The 23,917-nt window shown below is 41.9% G+C and overlaps 1 protein-coding gene across 1 annotated transcript in view; it reads right to left on the minus strand.

The window, feature by feature from the left end:
- Window positions 1-23,917, minus strand: part of odad2 (outer dynein arm docking complex subunit 2) — a 144,950-nt gene that overhangs the window by 33,428 nt on the left and 87,605 nt on the right. Inside the window, exon 17 of the mRNA XM_063003614.1 lies at window positions 7,571-7,685. Coding sequence (XP_062859684.1) covers window positions 7,571-7,685 — 115 coding nt within the window. The remainder of the gene's footprint in view (window positions 1-7,570; window positions 7,686-23,917) is intronic.

A 23,917-nucleotide genomic window follows, 5' to 3' on the forward strand; every position in this document is an offset into this window, starting at 1 on the left:
ACGCTTTTTTATCCAAAGCGACTTACAGTACTGTGATGGTATACAGTCTAAGCAATTGAGGGTTAAGGGCCTTGCTCAAGGGCCCAAAAGTGGCAACCTGGCTGTAGTGGGGTTTGAACCATGCAGCAACCTTTGGATTACTAGTCCAGTGCCTAAACCGCTACGCCACAACAGTCCCTTCTGTCCATCATAGAAACAATTTTTTTGATTGGTGGTGGTTTAAAAAAGTCAACAGCAAACTGGGTCAAAAATAAATCAGTTCTTCAAATTAAGTGCAACTCATTTAAATTAATTTATCGACAAAAAAACAAAAAAAAACGAGCATCACAGCATCAAATTTGTGTGCCACACACAAAGTAAGTGCCACCACCGCCTCCAGAGGAAACAATGGCACAGCTACGCAAAAGTGGTTTTGCAGAGTATCATGTGAATGCAGCCTAATATTCTGTATTGACCTGTAGTGAATTAACACCCTTTCCAGGTTACTGAAAACGAATAAAGGAATACACCTGTTAAAATTTGAGGCTAAAAAGTGTTGTGGCATAAAACTAGCATGTTGCATATTTTTCATTATTTTATATTGCATTCTGGAGTTCTAAGCTCTAATTTAGTGTTTTGGCTGAATTCATGATTACATTGAGGTGAAATTAATCAGTCGTGTGTCATCACAATATCTTGCATCTATTACACAAATAAATCATACTTGTCATGGATTTTGTACTTTTGCCAACTAATGAAAACCCCCAAAACAGCCCCAATCCAGCACCTGTAATTATTTATTGTAACTCTGAAAATTTCATTTTGTAAAAATAATGAACTAATACTCAGATGATGAAGTGACTTTACTTATTTGTAATACACCTACGCAAAACATTATGACCACTGACAGGTGAAGTGAATAACACTGATTATCTCTTTAATACGGCACCTAGTAGTGGGTGGGATATATTAGGCAGCAAGTAAACATTTCATCCTCAAAATTGATGTGTTAGAAGCAATAAAAATGGACAAGCGTAAGGATTTGAGCGAATTTGACAAGGGCCAAATTGTGTTGGCTAGACAACTGGGACAGAGCATCTCCAAAACTGCAGCTCTTGTGGAGTGTTCCCGGTCTGCAGTGGTCAGTATTTATCAAAAGTGGTCCAAGGAAGGAACAGTGGTACACTGGTGACAGGGACATGGGCGGCCAAGGCTCATTGATGCACGTGGGGAGCAAAGGCTGGCCCGTGTGGTCTGATGCAACAGACGAGCTACTGTAGCTCAAATTGCTGAAGAAGTTAATATTGGTTTTAATAGAAAGGTGTCAGAATACACAGTGCATCACAGTTTGTAGCATATGGGGCTGCAAAAGAAGGACCAACACAATAGTAGGAGGGTGGTCATAATGTTATGCCTATTCGGTGTATGTGACAAGTAAATACGTTTCATTAATAGGCTGATTGTAGCATTGACCATTTTAAAATTTATAGATTTTATTCCCTAAAAATGTTCATTAAAAACACAGACACCCAGCAAACCTACTTGAACCTACATTAAATAAAATAAACATAAATAAATTGCATTTCAATTTTTTGTATGTGTAAACAAATAGGACACTAAAGCAAGCTTGATTTTCAGCTATCTATAGAATAAGGCATTCCACAATAATAAGCTGTCATTTGAGTGTTAGCTAACAGTAAATGGAAGTACTGTACATGCCTATCCAACTAGTAGCACAATTATTTATTCATCCTCTAAACTCATTTAAAGTTGTTTTTACCTCCATCATATTTGTTTAGTTTTTGTGATCCAAATGTGCCCAAGGCACGGTCTTCCAGCCCAAAGTATATTACAGATTACACAGTTCAGATGACACAGTTCAGATGACACAGTTCAGATGACACAGTTCAGATGACACAATTTATCTCTGACTAATGAGAAAACGGCAGGCAGGTGAGGAAAGCAGCAGCAGAATGAAGTCAGGGTGCAATAGAGTTCAGCCATAGTCAGATGTGCCAGAAGATGAGCTTGACGTTTAGTGAGTTTGGGCAAGAGACAGCAGAACATTGAGAGAAGTGAGCAGGAAACAGCAACATGGGAATACAGATGAATCCAGCAACAGGCAGAGAAAAGAGAGAGTGAAGAGACTAAGAGAGAAAGAGAAAGAGAGGCAGAGGAAGTGTGGTAAAGTCACCAGCTGTGGCGGGTCACTAAGGATTCCTTTCAAGCCGACCCGCATCAGCACACACAGCACACAGCACTGAGGACAAGCCTGGTTCTGAAGCTAAGGGTGATAAAAACTTAGAACATTTCAACAGTGTGGAAATTTACTGTAACCAGGAGGATTGATGCTACAAGTCAAAAAGGCAAACAAGAAAAGGATAAAGATAAAAGATGTCTAATTTGTCGGAAAATGGTCAAAATGACTTCCAGTATAAGTAATACCACTTACAACCCCAAATCACAAAAAAGCTGGGACAGTATGGAAAATGCAGATAAAATAAAAATGCAGTGTTCCTTACATTTATTTTAACTTTTATTTGATTGCAGACAGTTTGAACCCAATATATTTCATGTTTTGTCTGCTCAACTTCATTTCATTTGTTAATATACCTCCATTCCTGCATTCCAGACCTGCGACACATTCGGGGGCAATTAAAGGCTAGTAATGAGGTAAAAAAACAAAATAATGATGTGATTCCAAACAGGTGATGTGAACAGGTGATTGTAATCATGGTTTGGTACAAAAGCAACATCCAGGAAAGGCTGAGTCTTTGATGAGCAAAGATGATCAGAGGATCTCCAGTTTGTCAACAAATGCGTGAGAAAATTATTAAAATGTTTAAAAACAATGAACCTTAAAGAAAGATTGGAAGGGATTTGCATATTTCTCCCTCTACAGTGCATAATATCATTAAACGATTCAATGAATCAGGAGGAATTTCAGTGCGTAACGTGCCAAACGTGCAAGCTTAAGCTGAACACCCGTGATCTTCGATCCCTCAGACGGCACTGCATCAAGAACCACCACTCAACAATATCTGATATAACCACATGGGTGAGGGATTACTTTGGGAAACCTTTGTCAAGCACTACAATACAGAGTTACATGCACAAATGCCACTTAAACTTTACTGTGCAAAAAAGAAGTCTTATGTTAACCATGTCCAGAAGCGGCGTCGACTTCTCTGGGCTCGGAGGCATCTAGGATGAACCATCACACAGTGGAAACGTGTATTGTGGTCAGATGAATCAGCATTCCAGGTCTTTTTTGCAAAGACGAAAAGGACCATCCAGACTGTTATCAGCAACAAGTCCAAAAGCCAGGGTCTGTCATGGTGCCCTTGGCAAAGGTCATTTACACTTCTGTGATGCAGCATTAATGCAGAAAAGTACATTGAGATCTTAGAGCAACATATGCTGCCTTCAGGACGTCATCTTTTCCAGGGATGTCCATGCATTTTTTAACAAGACGATGCAAAACCACATGCTGCACACATACTAAGGCATGGCTGTGGAAGAAGAGGGTACAGGTACTGGACTGGCCTGCCTGCAGTCCTGACCTGTCCCCAATAGAGAATGTGTGGAGAATTTTAAAAGGAAAAATGCTACAACGACGACCCCGTACTGTTGCACATCTTAAGACGTGTTTGCAGGAAGAATGAGACAAAATAAAAGCTGAAACACTAAATCACTTGGTCTCCTCTGTGCCAAAATGTCTTTAGTGTGGTGAAAAGGAATAGCAACATTACAAAGTGGTAAATGCTTAACTGTCCCAACTTTTTTTTTAATGTGTTGCAGGACTGAAATGCAGGAATGGATGTTTATTAATAAATGAAATGAAGTTGAGCAGATAAAACATGAAATATCTCGGTTCATCCTGTCTGCAATCAAATAAAAGTCAAAGCAAATGTTAGAAACTTTGTGTTTTTTTATTATTTGCTTTTTAAATGCTGTCCCAACTTTTTCTGATTTGGGGTTGTCCATGGACAGTATACTTCTAGTCATAAGCCATAATTACTCCATAAAACTGTGTTCAAGAACTATGGCATGTATAGTAGAGTCTGGCAATAAAGTTCTTCTTATGGCTGCCACTGACATCTTTATCAGGTCATCCTGTAATTCTCTTGAAGTAACACAAGTATTTTCTCTGATAAAACTGCTAAGTAGTCTGTTGTTTTTTCTCAACAACAAGGTAGCTTTGCAGCTCCGCCATAAGTTGCTATTTTAAAGGAAAGTTAAAATTCTTTGAAAGCTTGTTATAACCATTGCACTTTTGTTGCAATAAAATGATGTTCTTGTAAGGTGTCTGCGGCGTCAGTAGAACCTACCACCGGTTCCTGATGTCGCAGGCTTTACAGATCACCTAGGACCATGGCCTCATATAGATGGCCAGCTCATTAGGGCGAACGACCTGCAGCTGTGACTTCCCTATTTAAGGGGGCGACGCCTGCAGTCTAGCCACCTTTTGTTTTCCTTTCTTTCTTTTGTTTGGCATGGTGGCACAACATCAGCTTGATTTTTGCTCTTGGAGCGCTGGGGTGTGTAGGTCGCAAGGCCGAGGTAAGCTAGGATTTTGGTTCTCTTGTTTAGGGATAGCTGGTGTGGGTTTTTACAGCCCTCGAGCTGTTGTTTATCTTTGGTGTTTAGATTCAGCTAACGCTAGCATTGCTAGCATTAAGCCTATGCCTAGCTAACCGCTCTATCCCAGCAGCCCTTAAGCCAAAAGGCTGCAGCAGGTTCATTACAGCCGTCGTGGCCATGCGGTTAAGCTGTTGCTTTTCCGTGTCCCACAGTCCTGGTTCGAATCCACCCTATTGACTCCTATGCCAACGTTTTTTGTTTCCAGTCTCTACGTGCTGGTGTCAATGCCACTATGTGCTGGTGTTAATTCCCGAGTGGCTTTTATAATAAGCCGTTTTTGCTCCGGCTCCTGCCCAGTCACTACGTGCTGGTGTTAATGCCCGAGTGGCTTTTCCTATAAGCCGTTTTCGCTCCGGCCCATTCCCAGTCTCTACGTGCTGGTGTTAATGCCCGAGTGGCTTTTCCTATAAGCCGTTGTCGCTCCTGCCCATTCCCAGTCTCTACGTGCTGGTGGTAATACTCGAGTGGCTTTTACAATAAGCCGATTTTTGCTTTTCTTTGATTTGTTTTACCCGGGTTTTCAGTTTGATGTGTTTTTTCCTGTTGCGGCATTTGTAAGCGCACGGGCTTTTCTTTATTTTCCCCCAGCGATAGCGCATGAGGTTAGCGAACCCCTTTGCGCCAGAGCGATCGGGGTTCGCGTCGGGCTTCGCTTTTTTCCCTTGTGTGTGTTCTTTGTTTTTCTCTTTCAGTTACCTGCAGCGATAGCGCACGAGGTTAGCGAACCCCTTTGCGCCAGAGCGATCGGGGTTCGCGTCGGGCTTCGCTTTTTTCCCCTTGTGTGTTCTTTGTTTTTCTCTTTCAGTTACCCTGCGGCGCCAGCAGCTTCGTTCGGGGTTCCCCACCCCGATCCAGTTATGTTTTCCTTTGCATGGTTTTTTGTTTATAATTATTTATTGTTAAATAAAGAATTATAAGTTAATTTATCTCTGCATCTTGGGTCCTTTCTCTCCACACGTTACAGTTCTCTTTCAGATTTTTTTTGACAGGTCGTTAGTTTTCATGATGGTTGTTATAAAGCTTGAACACTTGAATCTCTGGGTGGTGTTTGTTTATCGCATCAGAACAGAAGCAGATTAAGGGGGTTATTGAGTTCCCAATGTAGTCATACAGACTAGCAGTAGGTTTTAAGATCATCGATATTATGTATATCCTGCAGCTATAAAATACTACATAATACATTTGCTTTGTTCAATTGTTGCATTATTCTATTGAAAGAAATAGAGAAAAACAAAATACTAACACTAACAGGTCATTGGCTGACCGTGACTCATTGATGCCAGAGAACAGGCTATGGTATCTGGTACAAACTGATATAAGGGCTCCTGAGGCTTATATTGCAAATACATTTTAAACTGGGGATAAGGTAAATGTCTAACAACACACAGTGCACCAAACCCTTCTGTGGATGGGACCACATAGTCAAAGGGCAGTCAAACTGGCCCACTTGCCTCTATGCAACTGTTCATGCATGTGTGTGTATGCATATGTTTCCTGTGGGATCTGAAATCTCCTTGATGATATTCTTCTAAATCTACCCTGCAGCTGCTAACTTAAGCCACATGGGTATTTCTCGTTATAAACACTCCTGTGTGGCTGACCCAGATCTCCATTTGATTGTGTTGCTTCTGTCACTAACCCACTTTAAACTTTGCTAACCTGAGAGCCAGAAAATGACTATAAATGTCAGACTAACAATGTCAAACTCACTTAGATCTGTTAGCTGTATTATTTTTCTTTTTTAACATTCAACTATTTATTTATAAATAGAAAATTAATCAGTACAAAAAAGAAGCTACTGAATCACATTAGGTCCCACAAGTTACATTATGCCTAGTTCACACTACACAAATTTTGCCCTGATTTTTGCTCGGCGCTAGATTTCTCAGCTCGGGAGCAACTCCGAGTTCGCTCGACGATCAAAACTCGGCTCTCAGTCGCTATGTGTGAACTACCCAACAACTCGATCCGACCGGCTCGCTGAGCGCTCGGCGACCGAATGGAGATTTCTAGCATGTCAGATATCTGATCTGAGTTGCACAACTGGCAATGAGTGCTCTGTCGAACAGCCAATGAGAACACAAGATACGTTGTGAGGGGAAATGTAGGAGAGGAGTGTAAACAGGTGGGACAGGGGGATAATATAGTTTATATCAGAATACATCGGCACACACGTTTTACAGTATTTCTGACTTGATCGTTCTCTACAAAACATAACACCAACACTGCATTGCAAAATATTAATTAACCTCCAACTTACCATAGAACAATACATGCTGTTCGCGTTGCCAAATCCACTTAGATTCATTTATTTTTCCTCCTTAATATTACGATGCACATCAGCACACAAACACTTTGATCTCTCGCTACTTGTTGACGTGCATTTTTAGACGTGGTATCATTAAACCCCTCGTCACTTCTCACGTGTGTTTTTGTAAAAAAAAAAACAAAAAAAAACGTAGTTTGGGAGATCAAAGAAGCTCGCCTGCGATTCCAGTTGGTGATAAATCGTGTAATGTGAAACCCCCTATCACCAATCAGTCATGTAGTGTGAAATACACACAGACTATTTATAAAGAAACTATTTATAAAGAAATAGTTGAATGTTAAAAAAGAAAAATAATACAGCTAACAGATCTAAGTGAGTTTGACATTGTTAGTCTGACATTTATAGAGTCATTTTCTGGCTCTCAGGTTAGCAAAGTTTAAAGTGGGTTAGACTCCCGAGTGCAAGAGATTCAGTTGTGTAGTGTGAACTGTACAGCAACCCTGCAAATCAGAAAGTCGTGTAGTGTGAACTTGGCATTATTTTGGACATGTGATGAGGCAACTACATGACTACATTGAAGACAGCATAATGAGAGGAACTTGTGAAAGAACTTAGACCTACCCAACTGCACCTAACTGCACCCAACACCTATTTTATATGCAAATCACATGCATTCACCTTTGCATTCTCTATGCATGGAGAGATAGCCCATGCAGCACTGGCCTGGACATCAGGATTTGGGTTCTTCAGCAATGACCAGAGCAGACGTACCCCATCCATGCGATCAATGATCCTACAAGAGAGACACACAGCAAGTTACACAGATCAGCCATAACATTAAAACATTAAAGCACTCTGTAGTTCTACAATTACTGACTGTAGTCCATCTGTTTCCCTGCATGCTTTGTTAGCCCCCTTTCATGCTGTTCTTCAGTGGTCAGGACTCTCCCAGGACCACTACAGAGCAGGTATTATTTGGGTGGTGGGTCATTCTCAGCACTGTAGTGACAATGACATGGTGGTGGTGTGTTAGTGTGAGTTGTGCTGGTATGAGTGGATCAGACACAGCAGCGCTGATGGAGTTTTTAAACACCTCACTGTCACTGCTGGACTGAGAATAGTCCACCAACAAAAAATATATCCAGCCAACAGCGCCCCGTGGGCGGCATCCTGTGTTCACTGATGAAGGTCTAGAAGATGACCAACTCAAACAGCAGCACTAGATGAGCGATCAACTCTGACTTTACATCTACAAGGTGGACCAACTAGGTAGGAGTGTCTAACAGAGTGGACAGTGAGTGGACACACTAACACACCCCCACCGTGTCATTGTCACTGCAGTGCTGAGAATGATCCAGCACCTAAATAATATCTGCTCTGTGGTGGTCCTGTGGGGGTCCTGACCATTGAAGAACAGAGTAAAAGCAGGCTAAAAAAGTATGTAGAGAAACAGATGGATGACAGTCAGTAATTGTAGAACTACAAAGTGCTTCTATAAGGTAAGTGGAGCTGATAAAATGGACAGTGAGTGTAGAAGCAAGGAGGTGGTTTTGATATGCCACCATGGGTCACAGAGGGTCCGGCTTCCCATTCCTGTTCGGGTGTCTACATAAATCCCATTCGAAATCAATATAATGTTGTAGTTTGCCAGTCTTGTAGATTTAATGTTATTAATAATACTATATCTTCCGTAAAGATTGATGCATTATGGGAGCATAAACATATGGAAAAAACATTTTTGTTTCTCTAATTCAGGCGTTTCAGTTGTGGCAACAGTTCAGAAAAGGCTTTTTTGGGTTTCAGCAGGACTGCGCCCCTGTAAACAAAATAAGGTCTATAAAGACCTGGTTTCATATGTTTGTAACTCCAGTGGCCTGCATGAAGCCCTGACCTCAACCCTAGGCAAAAAATAATAATCTTGTGCAAGCCTTCCCAGAAGTCTAAGGGGTACTCCAAACGATTGCCCATGTTTTTAAAATGGTTTGTCCAACTAACTCATGGTCAGATGATACATACTTTTGGCCAGATTGAGTGTTAACAACCCACGATTATTTTTCCTATGCATTCCCAAAACATTTCAGCATGAAATCAGAGATCAGAGGCAGTATAAGTGGCAGTTCTATCACACTTCTATTCATAACACTGCTGTCAGACAGTACTCAAATTACAGGAGAGATGTTGACAAATCATTAGTGTCACACTTAGATTGAAGCTAACATACAGTACATTTGTACACGTACATTAAGGGATGTGTTTGGATATTTATAACTACAGGAGACCACAGATAAACACCAACACACACAGTTTACTGGGCACCTCAAATTTTGTCACTGCCACACATTAGGAAAAAACCCAGGAACAGTCCTCCTTCCAAATCAAACAGTCTTACAGACAAGTCTCTCTATATTTTACTAGGTCTGAGCAAGGTTTGCATAAGCCTACGCTGTATTTCACACAGTGGACACCGCTCTACTGAAGGCAGAAGTCAGGCTATGAGAAGCCAAGTAGAATGGCTTCTCAGTGTGGCCTGTTTGTTAAGTATAAATAACACATAACCTGTTTCCCATGTGTGCATCGACAGACAAGGCCAACATTCAATGCTGTCATGATTGCTAAACCACGCCATAATCTGGGGTTTTAATGTGACTGAGGGCAGGCCAGTGATCCTACACTGAATAAAGAGGTTCCAGTGACACGCTTCTCCTCTGTGACTCATAACTCAAGCTCAGAGCCATGATAACAAGAAACGCCATGCCAGAGTCCTGAGGGACTACTAAATCCTGACATTCACAACAGTGAGACAGGTATGGTGAGATATCTGTACTTCAACAGCATACAAGTGCTGACTGGGTAAAAACAGCAAGATAAGCGTACAAAAGTTTTACAAATAATATCAGATTGTCTTAGGCAAACAGGTTTACCCGAGGAACTACGTCGCTAAAACAGTATATGCAAGAAAAAATGCATTGTGGGTGGTGCATTGGTCTATGGCTAGCCCATCACTGCTGGGATCTTAAGCTCTTGAGTTTGAACCCCAGCTGTGATTTTTTATTTTTTTTAGTTTATGCATTTTATCTCCTTTTTCTCCCTTTTAGCGCGTCCAATTACATTTACATTACATTTACATTTTCGGCATTTAGCAGACGCTCTTATCCAGAGCGACTTACAGAAGTGCTTCCATAGTGAACATTACCATGCTCTAGTTTAAATAAACAACAGTTCAAGAACACAAATCTGCTAAAACCTGTTAGAACCTAAGTGTTTTTTTTTTTTTTTTTGCAAGAAATGAATTAGTTTAAGTGAGTGTAAGTAAGTACAAGTCAGCTTAAGTGTTTAGTAAAGAGGTGGGTTTTTAATCGTTCTTTAAAAACAGTGAAAGACTCAGACGTTCTTACAGACAAAGGAAGCTTGTTCCACCACTTGGGTGCCAGTACTGAGAAGAGCTTTGATGCTGGTCTTCCTCGAGTCCTGGATGGAGGATCAAGTCGAGCGAGGCTAGTGGCTCAGAGGTTGCGTGGTACAGAGCGGGGTTGGATTAGACCTCGAAGGTAGCTTGGGGCTGGTCCATTTTTGGCTTTGTAGGCGAGCATCAGGGTTTTAAACTGAATGTGTGCGGCTACAGGAAGCCAGTGAAGAGAACGCAGCAGTGGGGTGATGTGGCAGTGTTTAGGTTGGTTAAAAACCAGACGGGCAGCTGCATTTTAAATGAACTGCAAGGGTTTAATAGTGGACATGGAAGCACCTGCCAGGAGGGAGTTGCAGTAGTCCACACGTGAGTTTGCCCGATTGCGTCATGCTACCTCTCCACCAATGCCGATCCCCACTCTGATTGAGGAGAACAAAGCTAACCCATGCCCCCTCCAACACGTGGGCAGCAGCCGTATGCATTTTGTCACCTACACTTTGACGAGTGCAGTGCAGATCAGCACTGTGTACGGAGAGACACACCCTGACAGCGCCCGTCACTGTGCAGGTGCCATAAATCAGCCAGCAGAGGTCGTAATTGCATTAGTTATGAGAGAGTCCCTATCTGGCGTTTTAATATCCCACCCCTATCTAAACAACAGGCCAATCGTTGTTCATGTGGCTGCTCAGCCCAGACGGCAGGCAGAGCTGAGACTCGATGTCGAGGCTCTGGTGACTTGGTTACAGAATTCAAGTCGGTTTTGCCGGTTCCTCTTAACTGACAGTAATGCTAAGTCCACACTACAGGACTTTCAAGGTGTTCGGATTGCTGTACAGCTCACACTACACAACTTTATCTCTTGTAATTGTTAGTCTTTTTCAGTCGTTGTGGTTTTCACACTACTCGATTAATCGCTGATAGACGGTCACACACTACACGGTCTATCACCAAGTGGAATCTTAGATGAGTCTATCTGGTCTCCCAAACTACGTTTTGTCATGAAAACACATGCGAAAAGTGATAAGGGGTATAATGGTATTCATAATAATAATGAATTAATAATGCATTGGTATTGGTTTGTTAGCCCCCTTTCATGCTGTTCTTCAATGGTCAGGATGGTTTGGCGTGGATGATAAGGTCACAAATACTGTAAAGCTTGTGTGTGTGCCGATGTACAATAGAAACAATATTATGCCCCACGTGTGACAGAAGGGGCACCGCTATAGAATTTTTATTGTTAACACTGCTGTCAGACATTACTCAAATTACAGGACAGATCATAAGTGTCACAATCAGACTGTAGCTAACAAAGATTAAGAGATGTGTTTGGATATTTATAACTACAGAAGACCACAGATAGATACCAACAAGCTGGGAACTCAGTTGGCATCGGGGTGGAACCGTTGTGAATGAGCAGGTTGCCCCAGAGTTGGTCAGTGGTGTGGTGGTCCTGCTTGTATTTCAGTGTTTCTACCATCCCTTTTTTCTAAGAACTGAAATGTCGGAGTAGCCTGTCATATTTTGACAACCAGTTCTCAATTCTTTGCTAACCTTTTTTATCCGTTTTATTTTATTGAAGGCTGTGGATGTTTTGTGTACTTCATTAATCACTTATAGTGCATTATATATATACAGTGTATCACAAAAGTGAGTACACCCCTCACATTTCTGCAGATATTTAAGTATATCTTTTCATGGGACAACACTGACAAAATGACACTTTGACACAATGAAAAGTAGTAGTGTGCAGCTTATATAACAGTGTAAATTTATTCTTCCCTCAAAATAACTCAATATACAGCCATTAATGTCTAAACCACCGGCAACAAAAGTGAGTACACCCCTAACAGACTACACCCCTAAATGTCCAAATTGAGCACTGCTTGTCATTTTACCTCCAAAATGTCATGTGATTTGTTAGTGTTACTAGGTCTCAGGTGTGCCTAGGGAGCAGGTGTGTTCAATTTAGTAGTACAGCTCTCACACTCTCTCATACTGGTCACTGAAAGTTCCAACATGGCACCTCATGGCAAAGAACTCTCTGAGGATCTTAAAAGACGAATTGTTGCGCTACATGAAGATGGCCAAGTCTACAAGAAGATTGCCAACACCCTGAAACTGAGCTGCAGCACAGTGGCCAAGATCATCCAGCGTTTTAAAAGAGCAGGGTCCACTCAGAACAGACCTCGCGTTGGTCGTCCAAAGAAGCTGAGTGCACGTGCTCAGCGTCACATCCAACTGCTGTCTTTGAAAGATAGGCGCAGGAGTGCTGTCAGCATTGCTGCAGAGATTGAAAAGGCGGGGAGTCAGCCTGTCAGTGCTCAGACCATACGCCGCACACTACATCAAATTGGTCTGCATGGCTGTCACCCCAGAAGGAAGCCTCTTCTGAAGTCTCTACACAAGAAAGCCCGCAAACAGTTTGCTGAAGACATGTCAACAAAGGACATGGATTACTGGAACCATGTCCTATGGTCTGATGAGACCAAGATTAATTTGTTTGGTTCAGATGGTCTCAAGCATGTGTGGCGGCAATCAGGTGAGGAGTACAAAGATAAGTGTGTCATGCCTACAGTCAAGCATGGTGGTGGGAATGCCATGGTCTGGGGCTGCATGAGTGCAGCAGGTGTTGGGGAGTTACATTTCATTGAGGGACACATGAACTCCAATATGTACTGTGAAATACTGAAGCAGAGCATGATCCCCTCCCTCCGGAAACTGGGTCGCAGGGCAGTGTTCCAGCATGATAATGACCCCAAACACACCTCTAAGACGACCACTGCTTTATTGAAGAGGCTGAGGGTAAAGGTGATGGACTGGCCAAGCATGTCTCCAGACCTAAACCCAATAGAACATCTTTGGGGCATCCTCAAGCGGAAGGTGGAGGAGCGCAAAGTCTCGAATATCCGCCAGCTCCGTGATGTCGTCATGGAGGAGTGGAAAAGCATTCCAGTGGCAACCTGTGAAGCTCTGGTAAACTCCATGCCCAGGAGAGTTAAAGCAGTTCTGGGAAATAATGGTGGCCACACAAAATATTGACACTTCAGGAACTTTCACTAAGGGGTGTACTCACTTTTGTTGCCGGTGGTTTAGACATTAATGGCTGTATATTGAGTTATTTTGAGGGAAGAATAAATTTACACTGTTATATAAGCTGCACACAGACTACTTTTCATTGTGTCAAAGTGTCATTTTGTCAGTGTTGTCCCATGAAAAGATATACTTAAATATCTGCAGAAATGTGAGGGGTGTACTCACTTTTGTGATACACTGTATATACTGTATATATACAGTATATATATATTAGGGCTGTCGAAGTTAACGCGATAATAACACATTAACGCAATCTCAATTTAACGCGATTTAAAAAAAATAGTGCCGTTAACGCAAATTCTATTTGGCCCTGTGAGTCATCCGTAGTTCATGTTGAGACTTGACCGTGCACGGCATCTCTCATTAAGACAGCGTTTCTCAAAGTGTGGGGTGCGCCCCCCTGGGTCTGACTGGTAGAACCAACGTTTTAACGTCGGACTTGCCACCGTTTGTTTCATTTGCGGTTTGTTAACATAATGTAACCGAGTGTCGTAGTGATGCACTTGCTTAGTAAAGAAATAAATACACGGTATATTCACAAGTTGTCGGGAGCAGAACACTTTATTACTTTTTCTGTTACGGTACCGAATAGCGGACAGCTAGAGTCATCGCGTTAGCCAAGCATGCTAGTCCATGAACTATGGAAGCCCCAAAGGGTCAAAACACACTCACTTTGTGTAGAAACATCCATCAAACCATTGTCACGATACAACCACAGAAAAGTCTGTTACAATAACTACGCCTTATCTGCTGGATAGTATTACTGCCTAGTTTGTGAGTGAATAAAACTCCCTTACAGTTTTCTCTTGTCCCAGCAGTTTTTAACATAAGTACATTTAGCATAAAATGTGTTCACCATTTTAATTGTAACATTTCACTTAAAAATCCTTGTTTTCTATAACATTTACACAGAACTTTTTTTTTAAATGCGATTAATCGCGATTAACTATATGAAATTCTGAGATTGATCGCGATTTTTAATCGTTTGACAGCCCTAATATTTTATTATATCTTTTCATGGGACAACACTATAGAAATAAAACTTGGATATAACTTAGAGTAGTCAGTGTACAACTTGTATAGCAGTGTAGATTTACTGTCTTCTGAAAATAACTCAACACACAGCCATTAATGTCTAAATAGCTGGCAACATAAGTGAGTACACCCCACAGTGAACATGTCCAAATTGTGCCCAAAGTGTCAATATTTTGTGTGACCACCATTATTATCCAGCACTGCCTTAACCCTCCTGGGCATGGAATTCACCAGAGCTGCACAGGTTGCTACTGGAATCCTCTTCCACTCCTCCATGATGACATCACGGAGCTGGTGGATGTTAGACACCTTGAACTCCTCCACCTTCCACTTGAGGATGTGCCACAGGTGCTCAATTGGGTTTAGTCCATCACCTTTACCTTCAGCTTCCTCAGCAAGGCAGTTGTCATCTTGGAGGTTGTGTTTGGGGTCGTTATCCTGTTGGAAAACTGCCATGAGGCCCAGTTTTTGAAGGGAGGGGATCATGCTCTGTTTCAGAATGTCACAGTACATGTTGGAATTCATGTTTCCCTCAATGAACTGCAGCTCCCCAGTGCCAGCAACACTCATGCAGCCCAAGACCATGATGCTACCACCACCATGCTTGACTGTAGGCAAGATACAGTTGTCTTGGTACTTCTCACCAGGGCGCCGCCACACATGCTGGACACCATCTGAGCCAAACAAGTTTATCTTGGTCTCGTCAGACCACAGGGCATTCCAGTAATCCATGTTCTTGGACTGCTTGTCTTCAGCAAACTGTTTGCTGGCTTTCTTGTGCGTCAGCTTCCTTCTGGGATGATGACCATGCAGACCGAGTTGATGCAGTGAGCGGCGTATGGTCTGAGCACTGACAGGCTGACCTCCCACGTCTTCAACCTCTGCAGCAATGCTGGCAGCACTCATGTGTCTATTTTTTAAAGCCAACCTCTGGATATGACGCCGAACACGTGGACTCAACTTCTTTGGTCGACCCTGGCGAAGCCTCTTCCGAGTGGAACCTGTCCTGGAAAACCGCTGTATGACCTTGGCCACCATGCTGTAGCTCAGTTTCAGGGTGTTAGCAATCTTCTTATAGCCCAGGCCATCTTTGTGGAGAGCAACAATTCTATTTCTCACATCCTCAGAGAGTTCTTTGCCATGAGGTGCCATGTTGAATATCCAGTGGCCAGTATGAGAGAATTGTAACCAAAACACCAAATTTAACAGCCCTGCTCCCCATTTACACCTGGGACATTGACACATGACACCAGGGAGGGACAACGACACATTCGGGCACAATTTGGACATGTTCACTGTGGGGTGTACTCACTTATGTTGCCAGCTATTTAGACATTAATGGCTGTGTGTTGAGTTATTTTCAGAAGACAGTAAATCTACACTGCTATACAAGCTGTACACTGACTACTCTAAGTTATATCCAAGTTTCATGTCTATAGTGTTGTCCCATGAAAAGATATAATGAAATATTTGCAGAAATGTGAGGGGTGTACTCACTTTTGTGATACACTGTATATATAGGGTGTCCCAAAATTCACGCAAGAAGTAATTTTGATAGAGATCACAGGTTTTTAATTAAAAATTGTAAATTTTTAATTGATTCATAAAGTATACAGTATAGGGTTATGTATGGAATAGCATATCGGGTAAATGGCCTCCACGGCTTTGCTGGCACATACGCACTCTTTTGTCAAAATTTTCCATGACCGTTTTACATAAATGTGGCTGAATTTCGTTGATACAGCGCACAATTTCCTCCTTCAAGGCGTGGGTGGTCGTGGGCTTGATGGCATAAACCTTAGACTTCAAAAAACGCCAAAGAAAAAAGTCCAACGGCGTTAAATCGCATGATCTGGGCGGCCAATTCTGATCACCAAAACGGGAAATTACACGACCAGGAAATGACTCATGCAGTAATTGAATTGTTTCTCGGGCTGTATGGCATGTGGCACCGTCTTGTTGAAACCACATGTCGTCCACATCCATATCTTGCAATTTAGGCACAAAAAGCTGGATTATCATGTCGCGATAGCGAGCACCATTAACTGTTATTGCCTGACCAGACGCATTTTCGAAGAAGAATGGTCCGATGATGCCTCCAGCCCAAAATCCGCACCAAACAGTGACACGTTGTGGATGCATTTGTTTCTCAACAATCACTCGTGGATTTTCTGAACCCCAAATGCGACAATTTTGACAATTAATGAAGCCATCAAGATGAAAATGAGCCTCATCGCTGAAGATGACTTTGTTCGAAAAATCGGCATCCACTTGTTGTTGTTCCAAAATCCATTCAACAAACTCTCTTCGCTGTGCGTGGTCAGTAGGCTTCAGTTCTTGACTCAATTGAACTTTGTAAGCATGAAGATTCAAATCTTTCGTGAGAATACGCTGTAGAGAGCTTCTGGAAATGTTCAATTCTTGACCACGGTGCCGAATTGATGTTCCTGGACTCTCAGCAACACTCTCACGAACTGCTTCGATGTTTTGTGTTGAACGACTTGTTGAAGGACGGCCAGAGTGTCTAAGATCACTAATTGATCCAGTCTCCCTGAATTTGTTAATTAATCTCTTCACAGTTGATGAAGTTAAATCACTATTCCGACTATATTTTGTACGAAAATTGCGAACTATAGCTGCCAAACCTTCATTATTTTTAAAATATTGCTCAACAATGAAAACGCGTTGTTCTTTCGTGTAGCGCTCCATTTTTAATAACCCTGAACTGTGAGCTGTCACGCTGTCTTTTTTTTTTGTTGGCAACACTGTACCGCACAAATGGCGCCAAATTCAAATCTTGCGTGAATTTTGGGACACCCTTATATATACACTGCTCAGACATAACATTATGACCACATTCCTAATATTGTGTTGGTCCCCCTTTTGCTGCCAAAACAGCCCTGACCCGTCAAGGCATGGACTCCACTAGACCCCTGAAGGTGTGCTGTGGTATCTGGCACCGTGATGTTAGCAGCAGATCCTTTAACTCCTGTAAGTTGTGAGGTGGAGCCTTCATGGATCGGACTTGTTTGTCCTGCACATCATACAGATGCTCGATTGGATTGAGATCTGGGGAATTTGGAGGCCAAGTCAACACCTCAAACTCGTTGTGCTCCTCAAACCATTCCTGAACCATTTTTGCTTTGTGTCAGGACGCATTATCCTGCTGAAAGAGGCCACAGCCATCAGGGAATACCGTTTTCATGAAAGGGTGTACATGGTCTGCATCAATGCTTAGGTAGGTGGTACGTGTCAAAATAACATCCACATGGATGGCAGGACCCAAGGTTTTGCAGGAAAACATTGCCCAAAGCATCACACTGCCTCCACCGGCTTGCCTTCTTCCCACAGTGCATCCTGATGCCAAGTGCTTCCCAGGTAAGCGACGCTCACGCACCTGGTCATCCACATAATGTAAAACATCGTGATTCATCAGACCAGGCCACCTTCTTCCATTGGTCCGTGGTCCAGTTCCAATGCTCACGTGCCCATTGTTGGCTCTTTCGGCGGTGGACAGGGGTCAGCTTGGGCGCCCTGACTGGTCTGCGGCTATGCAGCCCCATACGCAATAAACTGTGTCGGTGTATAGTGTAATTGGGTCCTTAAATAACATACAATATGTAATATCCATTGTCTGTGTGGTTATTTATTATTTAGTCAACGCAGAACAGCAGAAATGTGGTAGAGCTTTAGTAATCCTGCTGCGATTCATTAGCGGTCACTCCCCAATACATGATGCTGTACAGCAGATTTGGCATCTACTGTATCAGAGTGGGCGGCAACCTAGCTATAAACATCCTGGATTCTAAAAACAGCTGCTGACTGTGTCTACCTTTCGACATGTAACATACACCAACCTCTGTCCTCTCACACACATTTACTAAGCATCCTCTAAAGAAGATTACTTTTTATATCTGTAGTAAGTCCAAATATGATCAGAAACTAATGCTGTACATTAATTTGAAAACTTGTAATCAAATAAAAACCAATGTGCAATGTGATTCTCTGGGAATATGGCAGCACAATGTGTTCCACTGTGTTTAACACCATCTGAATCATATTTCTTTTACAAGACTATTATAAACTCCAGTCCTATTCTTAATTAAGGTTGGACACAAATACAGAGCTTTGTGTTCAAGCAGTCTCGGTTAGGCAGCCACAACCAGAGATTGTATAAAGTATTAACATGTTTATGGATGTATGCAACCACAGTGGTGTAGTCAGAATTCACATGGCTTGCTTTGACGAAATAAGGTTACTCAGGTTACTGTGAGAGTAACAATACCATTATGTTCATAGAAAAATACATCAGCTTTTAAGCAACATTCATTCAAGCTACATTTATTTAGGATTGCCTTTATATTTTTACATTTGCTTTTAGTTGTGGACAAAAAGCCTTTATTTTCCTCCCACACACATTTTTACTCTTCGTCGTGTGGTTTATTTCAAGAGGTCTATGGTGTAGTTTGTTAAGTAATTAGAATAGCTGCTATTTGATTGTTTCCTGTTGCAGACCAGATTGGTCAGGTCTGTGTAGTAGATTAAGCAGAGTGGTAAATCCCAGCCCCATGTTTCTGTCCACACTAAGACTGTGGGCTAGTTTCCAGTCTATTCCAAAGGTGTTTAATGGGGTTAAGGTAAGGACTTAACTGGCCACTGGAGTTTCATCACACCAAGCACAGTTATGCTAGATCAGAATAGGACCTTCCCCAAATTAATCATTTACTTATTAGCTAACAGCTAATAGTTATAAAAGTATCACAATAATAATAATAATAATAATAATAATTATAGGATGGATGGATGGATATAGATAGATGGATGGTTGGATGGTTGGATGGATGGATGGATGGATGGTTGGATGGATGGATGGATGGATGGATGGATGCATGGATGGATGGATGGATGGGTTATAACCACTGCTTTATACTGGCCAGGATGTAATGTACTGTAATCCATCACAAGGCAGACTCACTCACTCACTCACACACACACACACACACACACACACACGGGCGGCACGGTGGCTAAGTGGGTAGCACTGGCGCCTCACAGCAAGAAGGTCCTGGGTTCGATCCCCAGGTGGGGTGGACCAGGTCATTTCTGTGTGGAGTTTGCATGTTCTCCCCGTGTCTGTGTGGGTTTACTCCTGGTGCTCCGGTTTTTCCCCACAGTCCAAAGACATGTAAGTGAGGTGAATTGGAGACACTAAATTGTCAATGACTGTGTTTGATATAACCTTATACAGTTAGTTCCAACCTTACAATCTGATTGGTTGAGAAGCGTTCTAACCATGCTGATATTCGTGATAACAGCACGGTCTTTTCACGCCACAACCGTATTACTCCGCTGACGCGTTGCCATTAACGACAAGCTTCATGCACACAAACGCGCACGCAGGCGACAATTCCCGATCGCGTTTTAAATCCGTTATCTGATATACAATCTAACGCACTGTGTAGGGAACATAAATCCACAATCTGATACACAATCTAGTGCACTATGTAGGGAACATAAATCCACGATCTGATACACAATCTAGTGCACTATGTAGGGAACATAAATCCACAATCTGATACACAATCTAGTGCACTATGTAGGGAACATAAATCCACGATCTGATACACAATCTAGTGCACTATGTAGGGAACATAAATCCACGATCTGATACACAATCTAGTGCACTATGTAGGGAACATAAATCCACGATCTGATACACAATCTAGTGCACTATGTAGGGAACATAAATCCACGATCTGATACACAATCTAGTGCACTATGTAGGGAACATAAATCCACGATCTGATACACAATCTAGTGCACTATGTAGGGAACATAAATCTGCGATCTGATACACAATCTAGTGCACTATGTAGGGAACATTAATGTGTTTGTAACGCGAACAGTTAGCTTAATAGCCCAGTTAGCAGCTCCTAAGAGTTCTGTTATCACCCATATCCTTTGGTGTGTGTGAGAGGTTTTTTATTTCTTTTTTTCCCTTCGGAGGTTCTTGCCTTCTTCTTCTTCTTCCCTCCCTGAAATGAGTTTTTGCAACTTGGGATGTCTGCTTTGTAGTGTTAAACTTAATATTTGTTGTGGAACTACTTTTTGGCGGAAGGTATTGTCAATATTAAAGCATATTTAATATTTAATTCAGGGCTTCTTTGATTTATTTTCTTTCTTTATTTTGTAAAAACTGTTGTATAACAGCAATAGAACACTTGAGGTCGTGTGTTGCCTTCGGCTCGTGCCTGCGACCAAATCACAGCCGTGATGTTATTCGCGATAACACACTCCCTCTCGTTTTCTATTGCTTAATTGTGAACTGATAAATCTTGTGTGATGAGTAACTACCGTTCCTGTCATGAATGTAACCAAAGTGTAAAACATGACGTTAAAATCCTAATAAACAAACAAACAAACACTCTCTCACACACACAGGGCATTTTAAGAGCTCCAGTTGGCCTGACCGCATGTAGGACACTGGAGGACCCAGAGGAAACCCATGTGGACACAGGGAGAACATACAAACTCCACACAGAAATGACACTGGCCATCTGTATGCCCAAAAATGGCCCAATAATAACAATAATAATGATTATAATAATAATAATAATGATGTTTGAGTGTGTAACATACCATGATAGGCTGTTCAGGGTGTGTTACTGCCTTTATTCCCGTGTTTCCAGATTGCACATTACAGTGTAGAATTAGTGTAAATTAAAAAAATATATTAATTTGAGCAATTATCAAATCCTGCCATTAGTTTAATTAAAATTATTGCAGCAGTGGTTCAGAAGGTTTTTTTTCCCGTGTTGTCCCGTGTTTTCAAATGTGTCTTTATGTTCTCTGATTTTACACGCCAGGCTAAAAAAGCTGCTTGTGTACTGCAGTGAAAAAAGGAAAAAATATATTGTTTCTGTTGGTTTAACAATAGATACACTGCATGCACGATTAGAAAATGAATAAGGCTATATGTTCAATATTAAATAAAATGTTAACTATACTTTATAGTTACACTAGACGTTTAATCCTAATTAGTGTTTTAATCCATCACAAGGCAAAACACATTATATACAAACACTTATAATAGCCTTATAATAGTCTTATAATAGTCTTCAATAGCCAAACATGAATAATTAACCTTTATGTTTTTGGGAAAACAATGCAAGGAAAGAATAGGTAAAACTTCTGATTTTTAAAACATAGGGAGGGTCAGACTGTTATAGGATGTAAACATTATTAAATGTAAGAACAATGCCTACTTGTAAATAATTAAAAAATAGTCCAGTTTAACAAGAAAAAGAAAGAAAAGAAAAAATATATACACCAATCAGCCATAACATTAAAACCACCTCCTGGTTTCTACACTCACTGTCCATTTGATCAGCTCCACTTACCATATAAAAGCACTTTGTAGTTCTACAATTACTGACTGTAGTCCATCTGTTGTAGCCTGCTTTCACCCTGTTCTTCAATGGTCAGGACCCCCACAGGACCATCACAGAGCAGGTATTATTTAGGTGGTGGATCATTCTCAGCACTGCAGTGACAATGACATGGTGGTGGTGTGTTAGTGTGTGTTGTGCTGGTATGAGTGGATCAGACACAGCAGCGCTGCTGGAGTTTTTAAAATACCATGTCCACTCACTGTCCACTCTATTAGACACTCCTACCTAGTTGGTTCACCTTGTAGATGTAAAGTCAGAGACGATCGCTCATCTATTGCTGCTGTTTGAGTTGGTCATCTTCTAGACCTTCATCAGTGGTCACAGGATGCTGCCCACGGAGCGCTGTTGGCTGGATATTTTTGGTTGGTGGACTATTCTCAGTCCAGCAGTGACAGTGAGGTGTTTAAAAACTCCAGCAGCGCTGCTGTGTCTGATCCACTCATACCGGCACAACACACACTAACACACCACCACCATGTCAGTGTCACTGCAGTGCTGAGAATGATCCACCACCCAAATAATACCTACTCTGTAGTGGTCCTGGGAGAGTCCTGACTAATGAAAAAACAGCATGAAAGGGGGCTAACAATGCATGCAGAGAAACAGATGGACTGCAGTCAGTAATTGTAGAACTACAAAGTGCTTCTATATGGTAAGTGAAGCTGATAAAATGGACAGTGTGTGTAGAAACAAGGAGGTGGTTTTAATGTTATGGCTGATCAATGTACTGTATATATAAGTGTGAAAGAACATGGTGTCTGGGTGGTGCAGTAGTATAATACACTAGCCCCCCACTCCTTTAAAGTCCAGGGTTGCAGACTGAGATTCACGTCCTTTCTAGAACAACAGCAACTACTGTCTGACCGACACACTGTGATGAGAGTCCAAAGGATACAAAGATCGACATGTGGCTGACAGCTTTACACATGTTAGAATAGCCGTGTGCTAGTCTGTAGCCCTCACTGGCCAGCAAGGGCACTATGAGGCAAGCAAATGTCATCAGAGTGCATAGGGAAGTTAAGTATATTCAAGTTAAGTGCAAAAAGTATAGGAAAATTCACCCAAACAGAAGAAGCACAGCATGTTACAGATGGAAACATTAGTTAGGGCTAAGAAATATTAGGCTACACCCTTGAAGAACACCTGCAACTTCTTCATGAAAATCACTTCCTTAACATTAACAAAATCAGCAAAGAAGAAACGCAATAAGAACAGAAGGAATTCTCATGAGTCACGTCCTGAGCATGTCTCACCAAATCTTTCCTTTGCCAACTTTCTTTCAGCCTGACTGTTCCTTGTGGATCCTCATTAAGCTTGACAAAAGCTCAAACATTTCAAAGAGAAGTAATCTGTATTAAAGAAATAAGATTCTCAGTGCATGCTCATCTATGGCCATGTTCTTCTATTTGTTCCAGTTTCGTGTGGCTGGGCTCGACCGCCCTCACCAGCACCCTGCTGTAGCTTACACAAAATGACCACACTGAAACAATAAAGGCCTCCACCCTGACCACAAAAATGAGGCGAGTAGCAGGTAGTGTAAACAAAAGGGTCTGAGCTCTGTCATTAAACCTATGAGCCGTGAGGCTTTCCACACCAGGCCTGTCAGGTTTGGATTGCAGATGGACATTGGTTGGGTCCTCATGGGACCTGTCGAGATCTGATGCGGTAGTGGTAAACACGATAAGTAAAATAAGAAGAACACTGTGCTTTCCTAATTCAAACCAGAAAAACAGTAACAGGGCTGTGTGCAACCATGCTTAACAGGCCAAAACTAAAATATCGTGCTGTACGCTGCTGAAGCATTGTTAGAAAACCGTTTTAAGTCCAAGAAAGAACGGAACTTGGCATACGATTCAAAATTGGTGGCAACAGCAGATTTGAGCCAGAGCAACATTGTGGTTTCCGCCTAGCCCTAACCAAGCCAGGGGCAGAGGAACCATTTTAAAGTTGGCTCACGCAACGACAGATGCTGCCAGCAATGTAAGCCTGTAAGCTACTGTCAAAAAAACTCAGAACATAAAACCTAAATCTATTCCGGGC

The sequence above is a fragment of the Trichomycterus rosablanca genome, chromosome 10 (assembly GCF_030014385.1).
Source record: "Trichomycterus rosablanca isolate fTriRos1 chromosome 10, fTriRos1.hap1, whole genome shotgun sequence".
NCBI classification, from domain to species: Eukaryota; Metazoa; Chordata; class Actinopteri; order Siluriformes; family Trichomycteridae; genus Trichomycterus; species Trichomycterus rosablanca.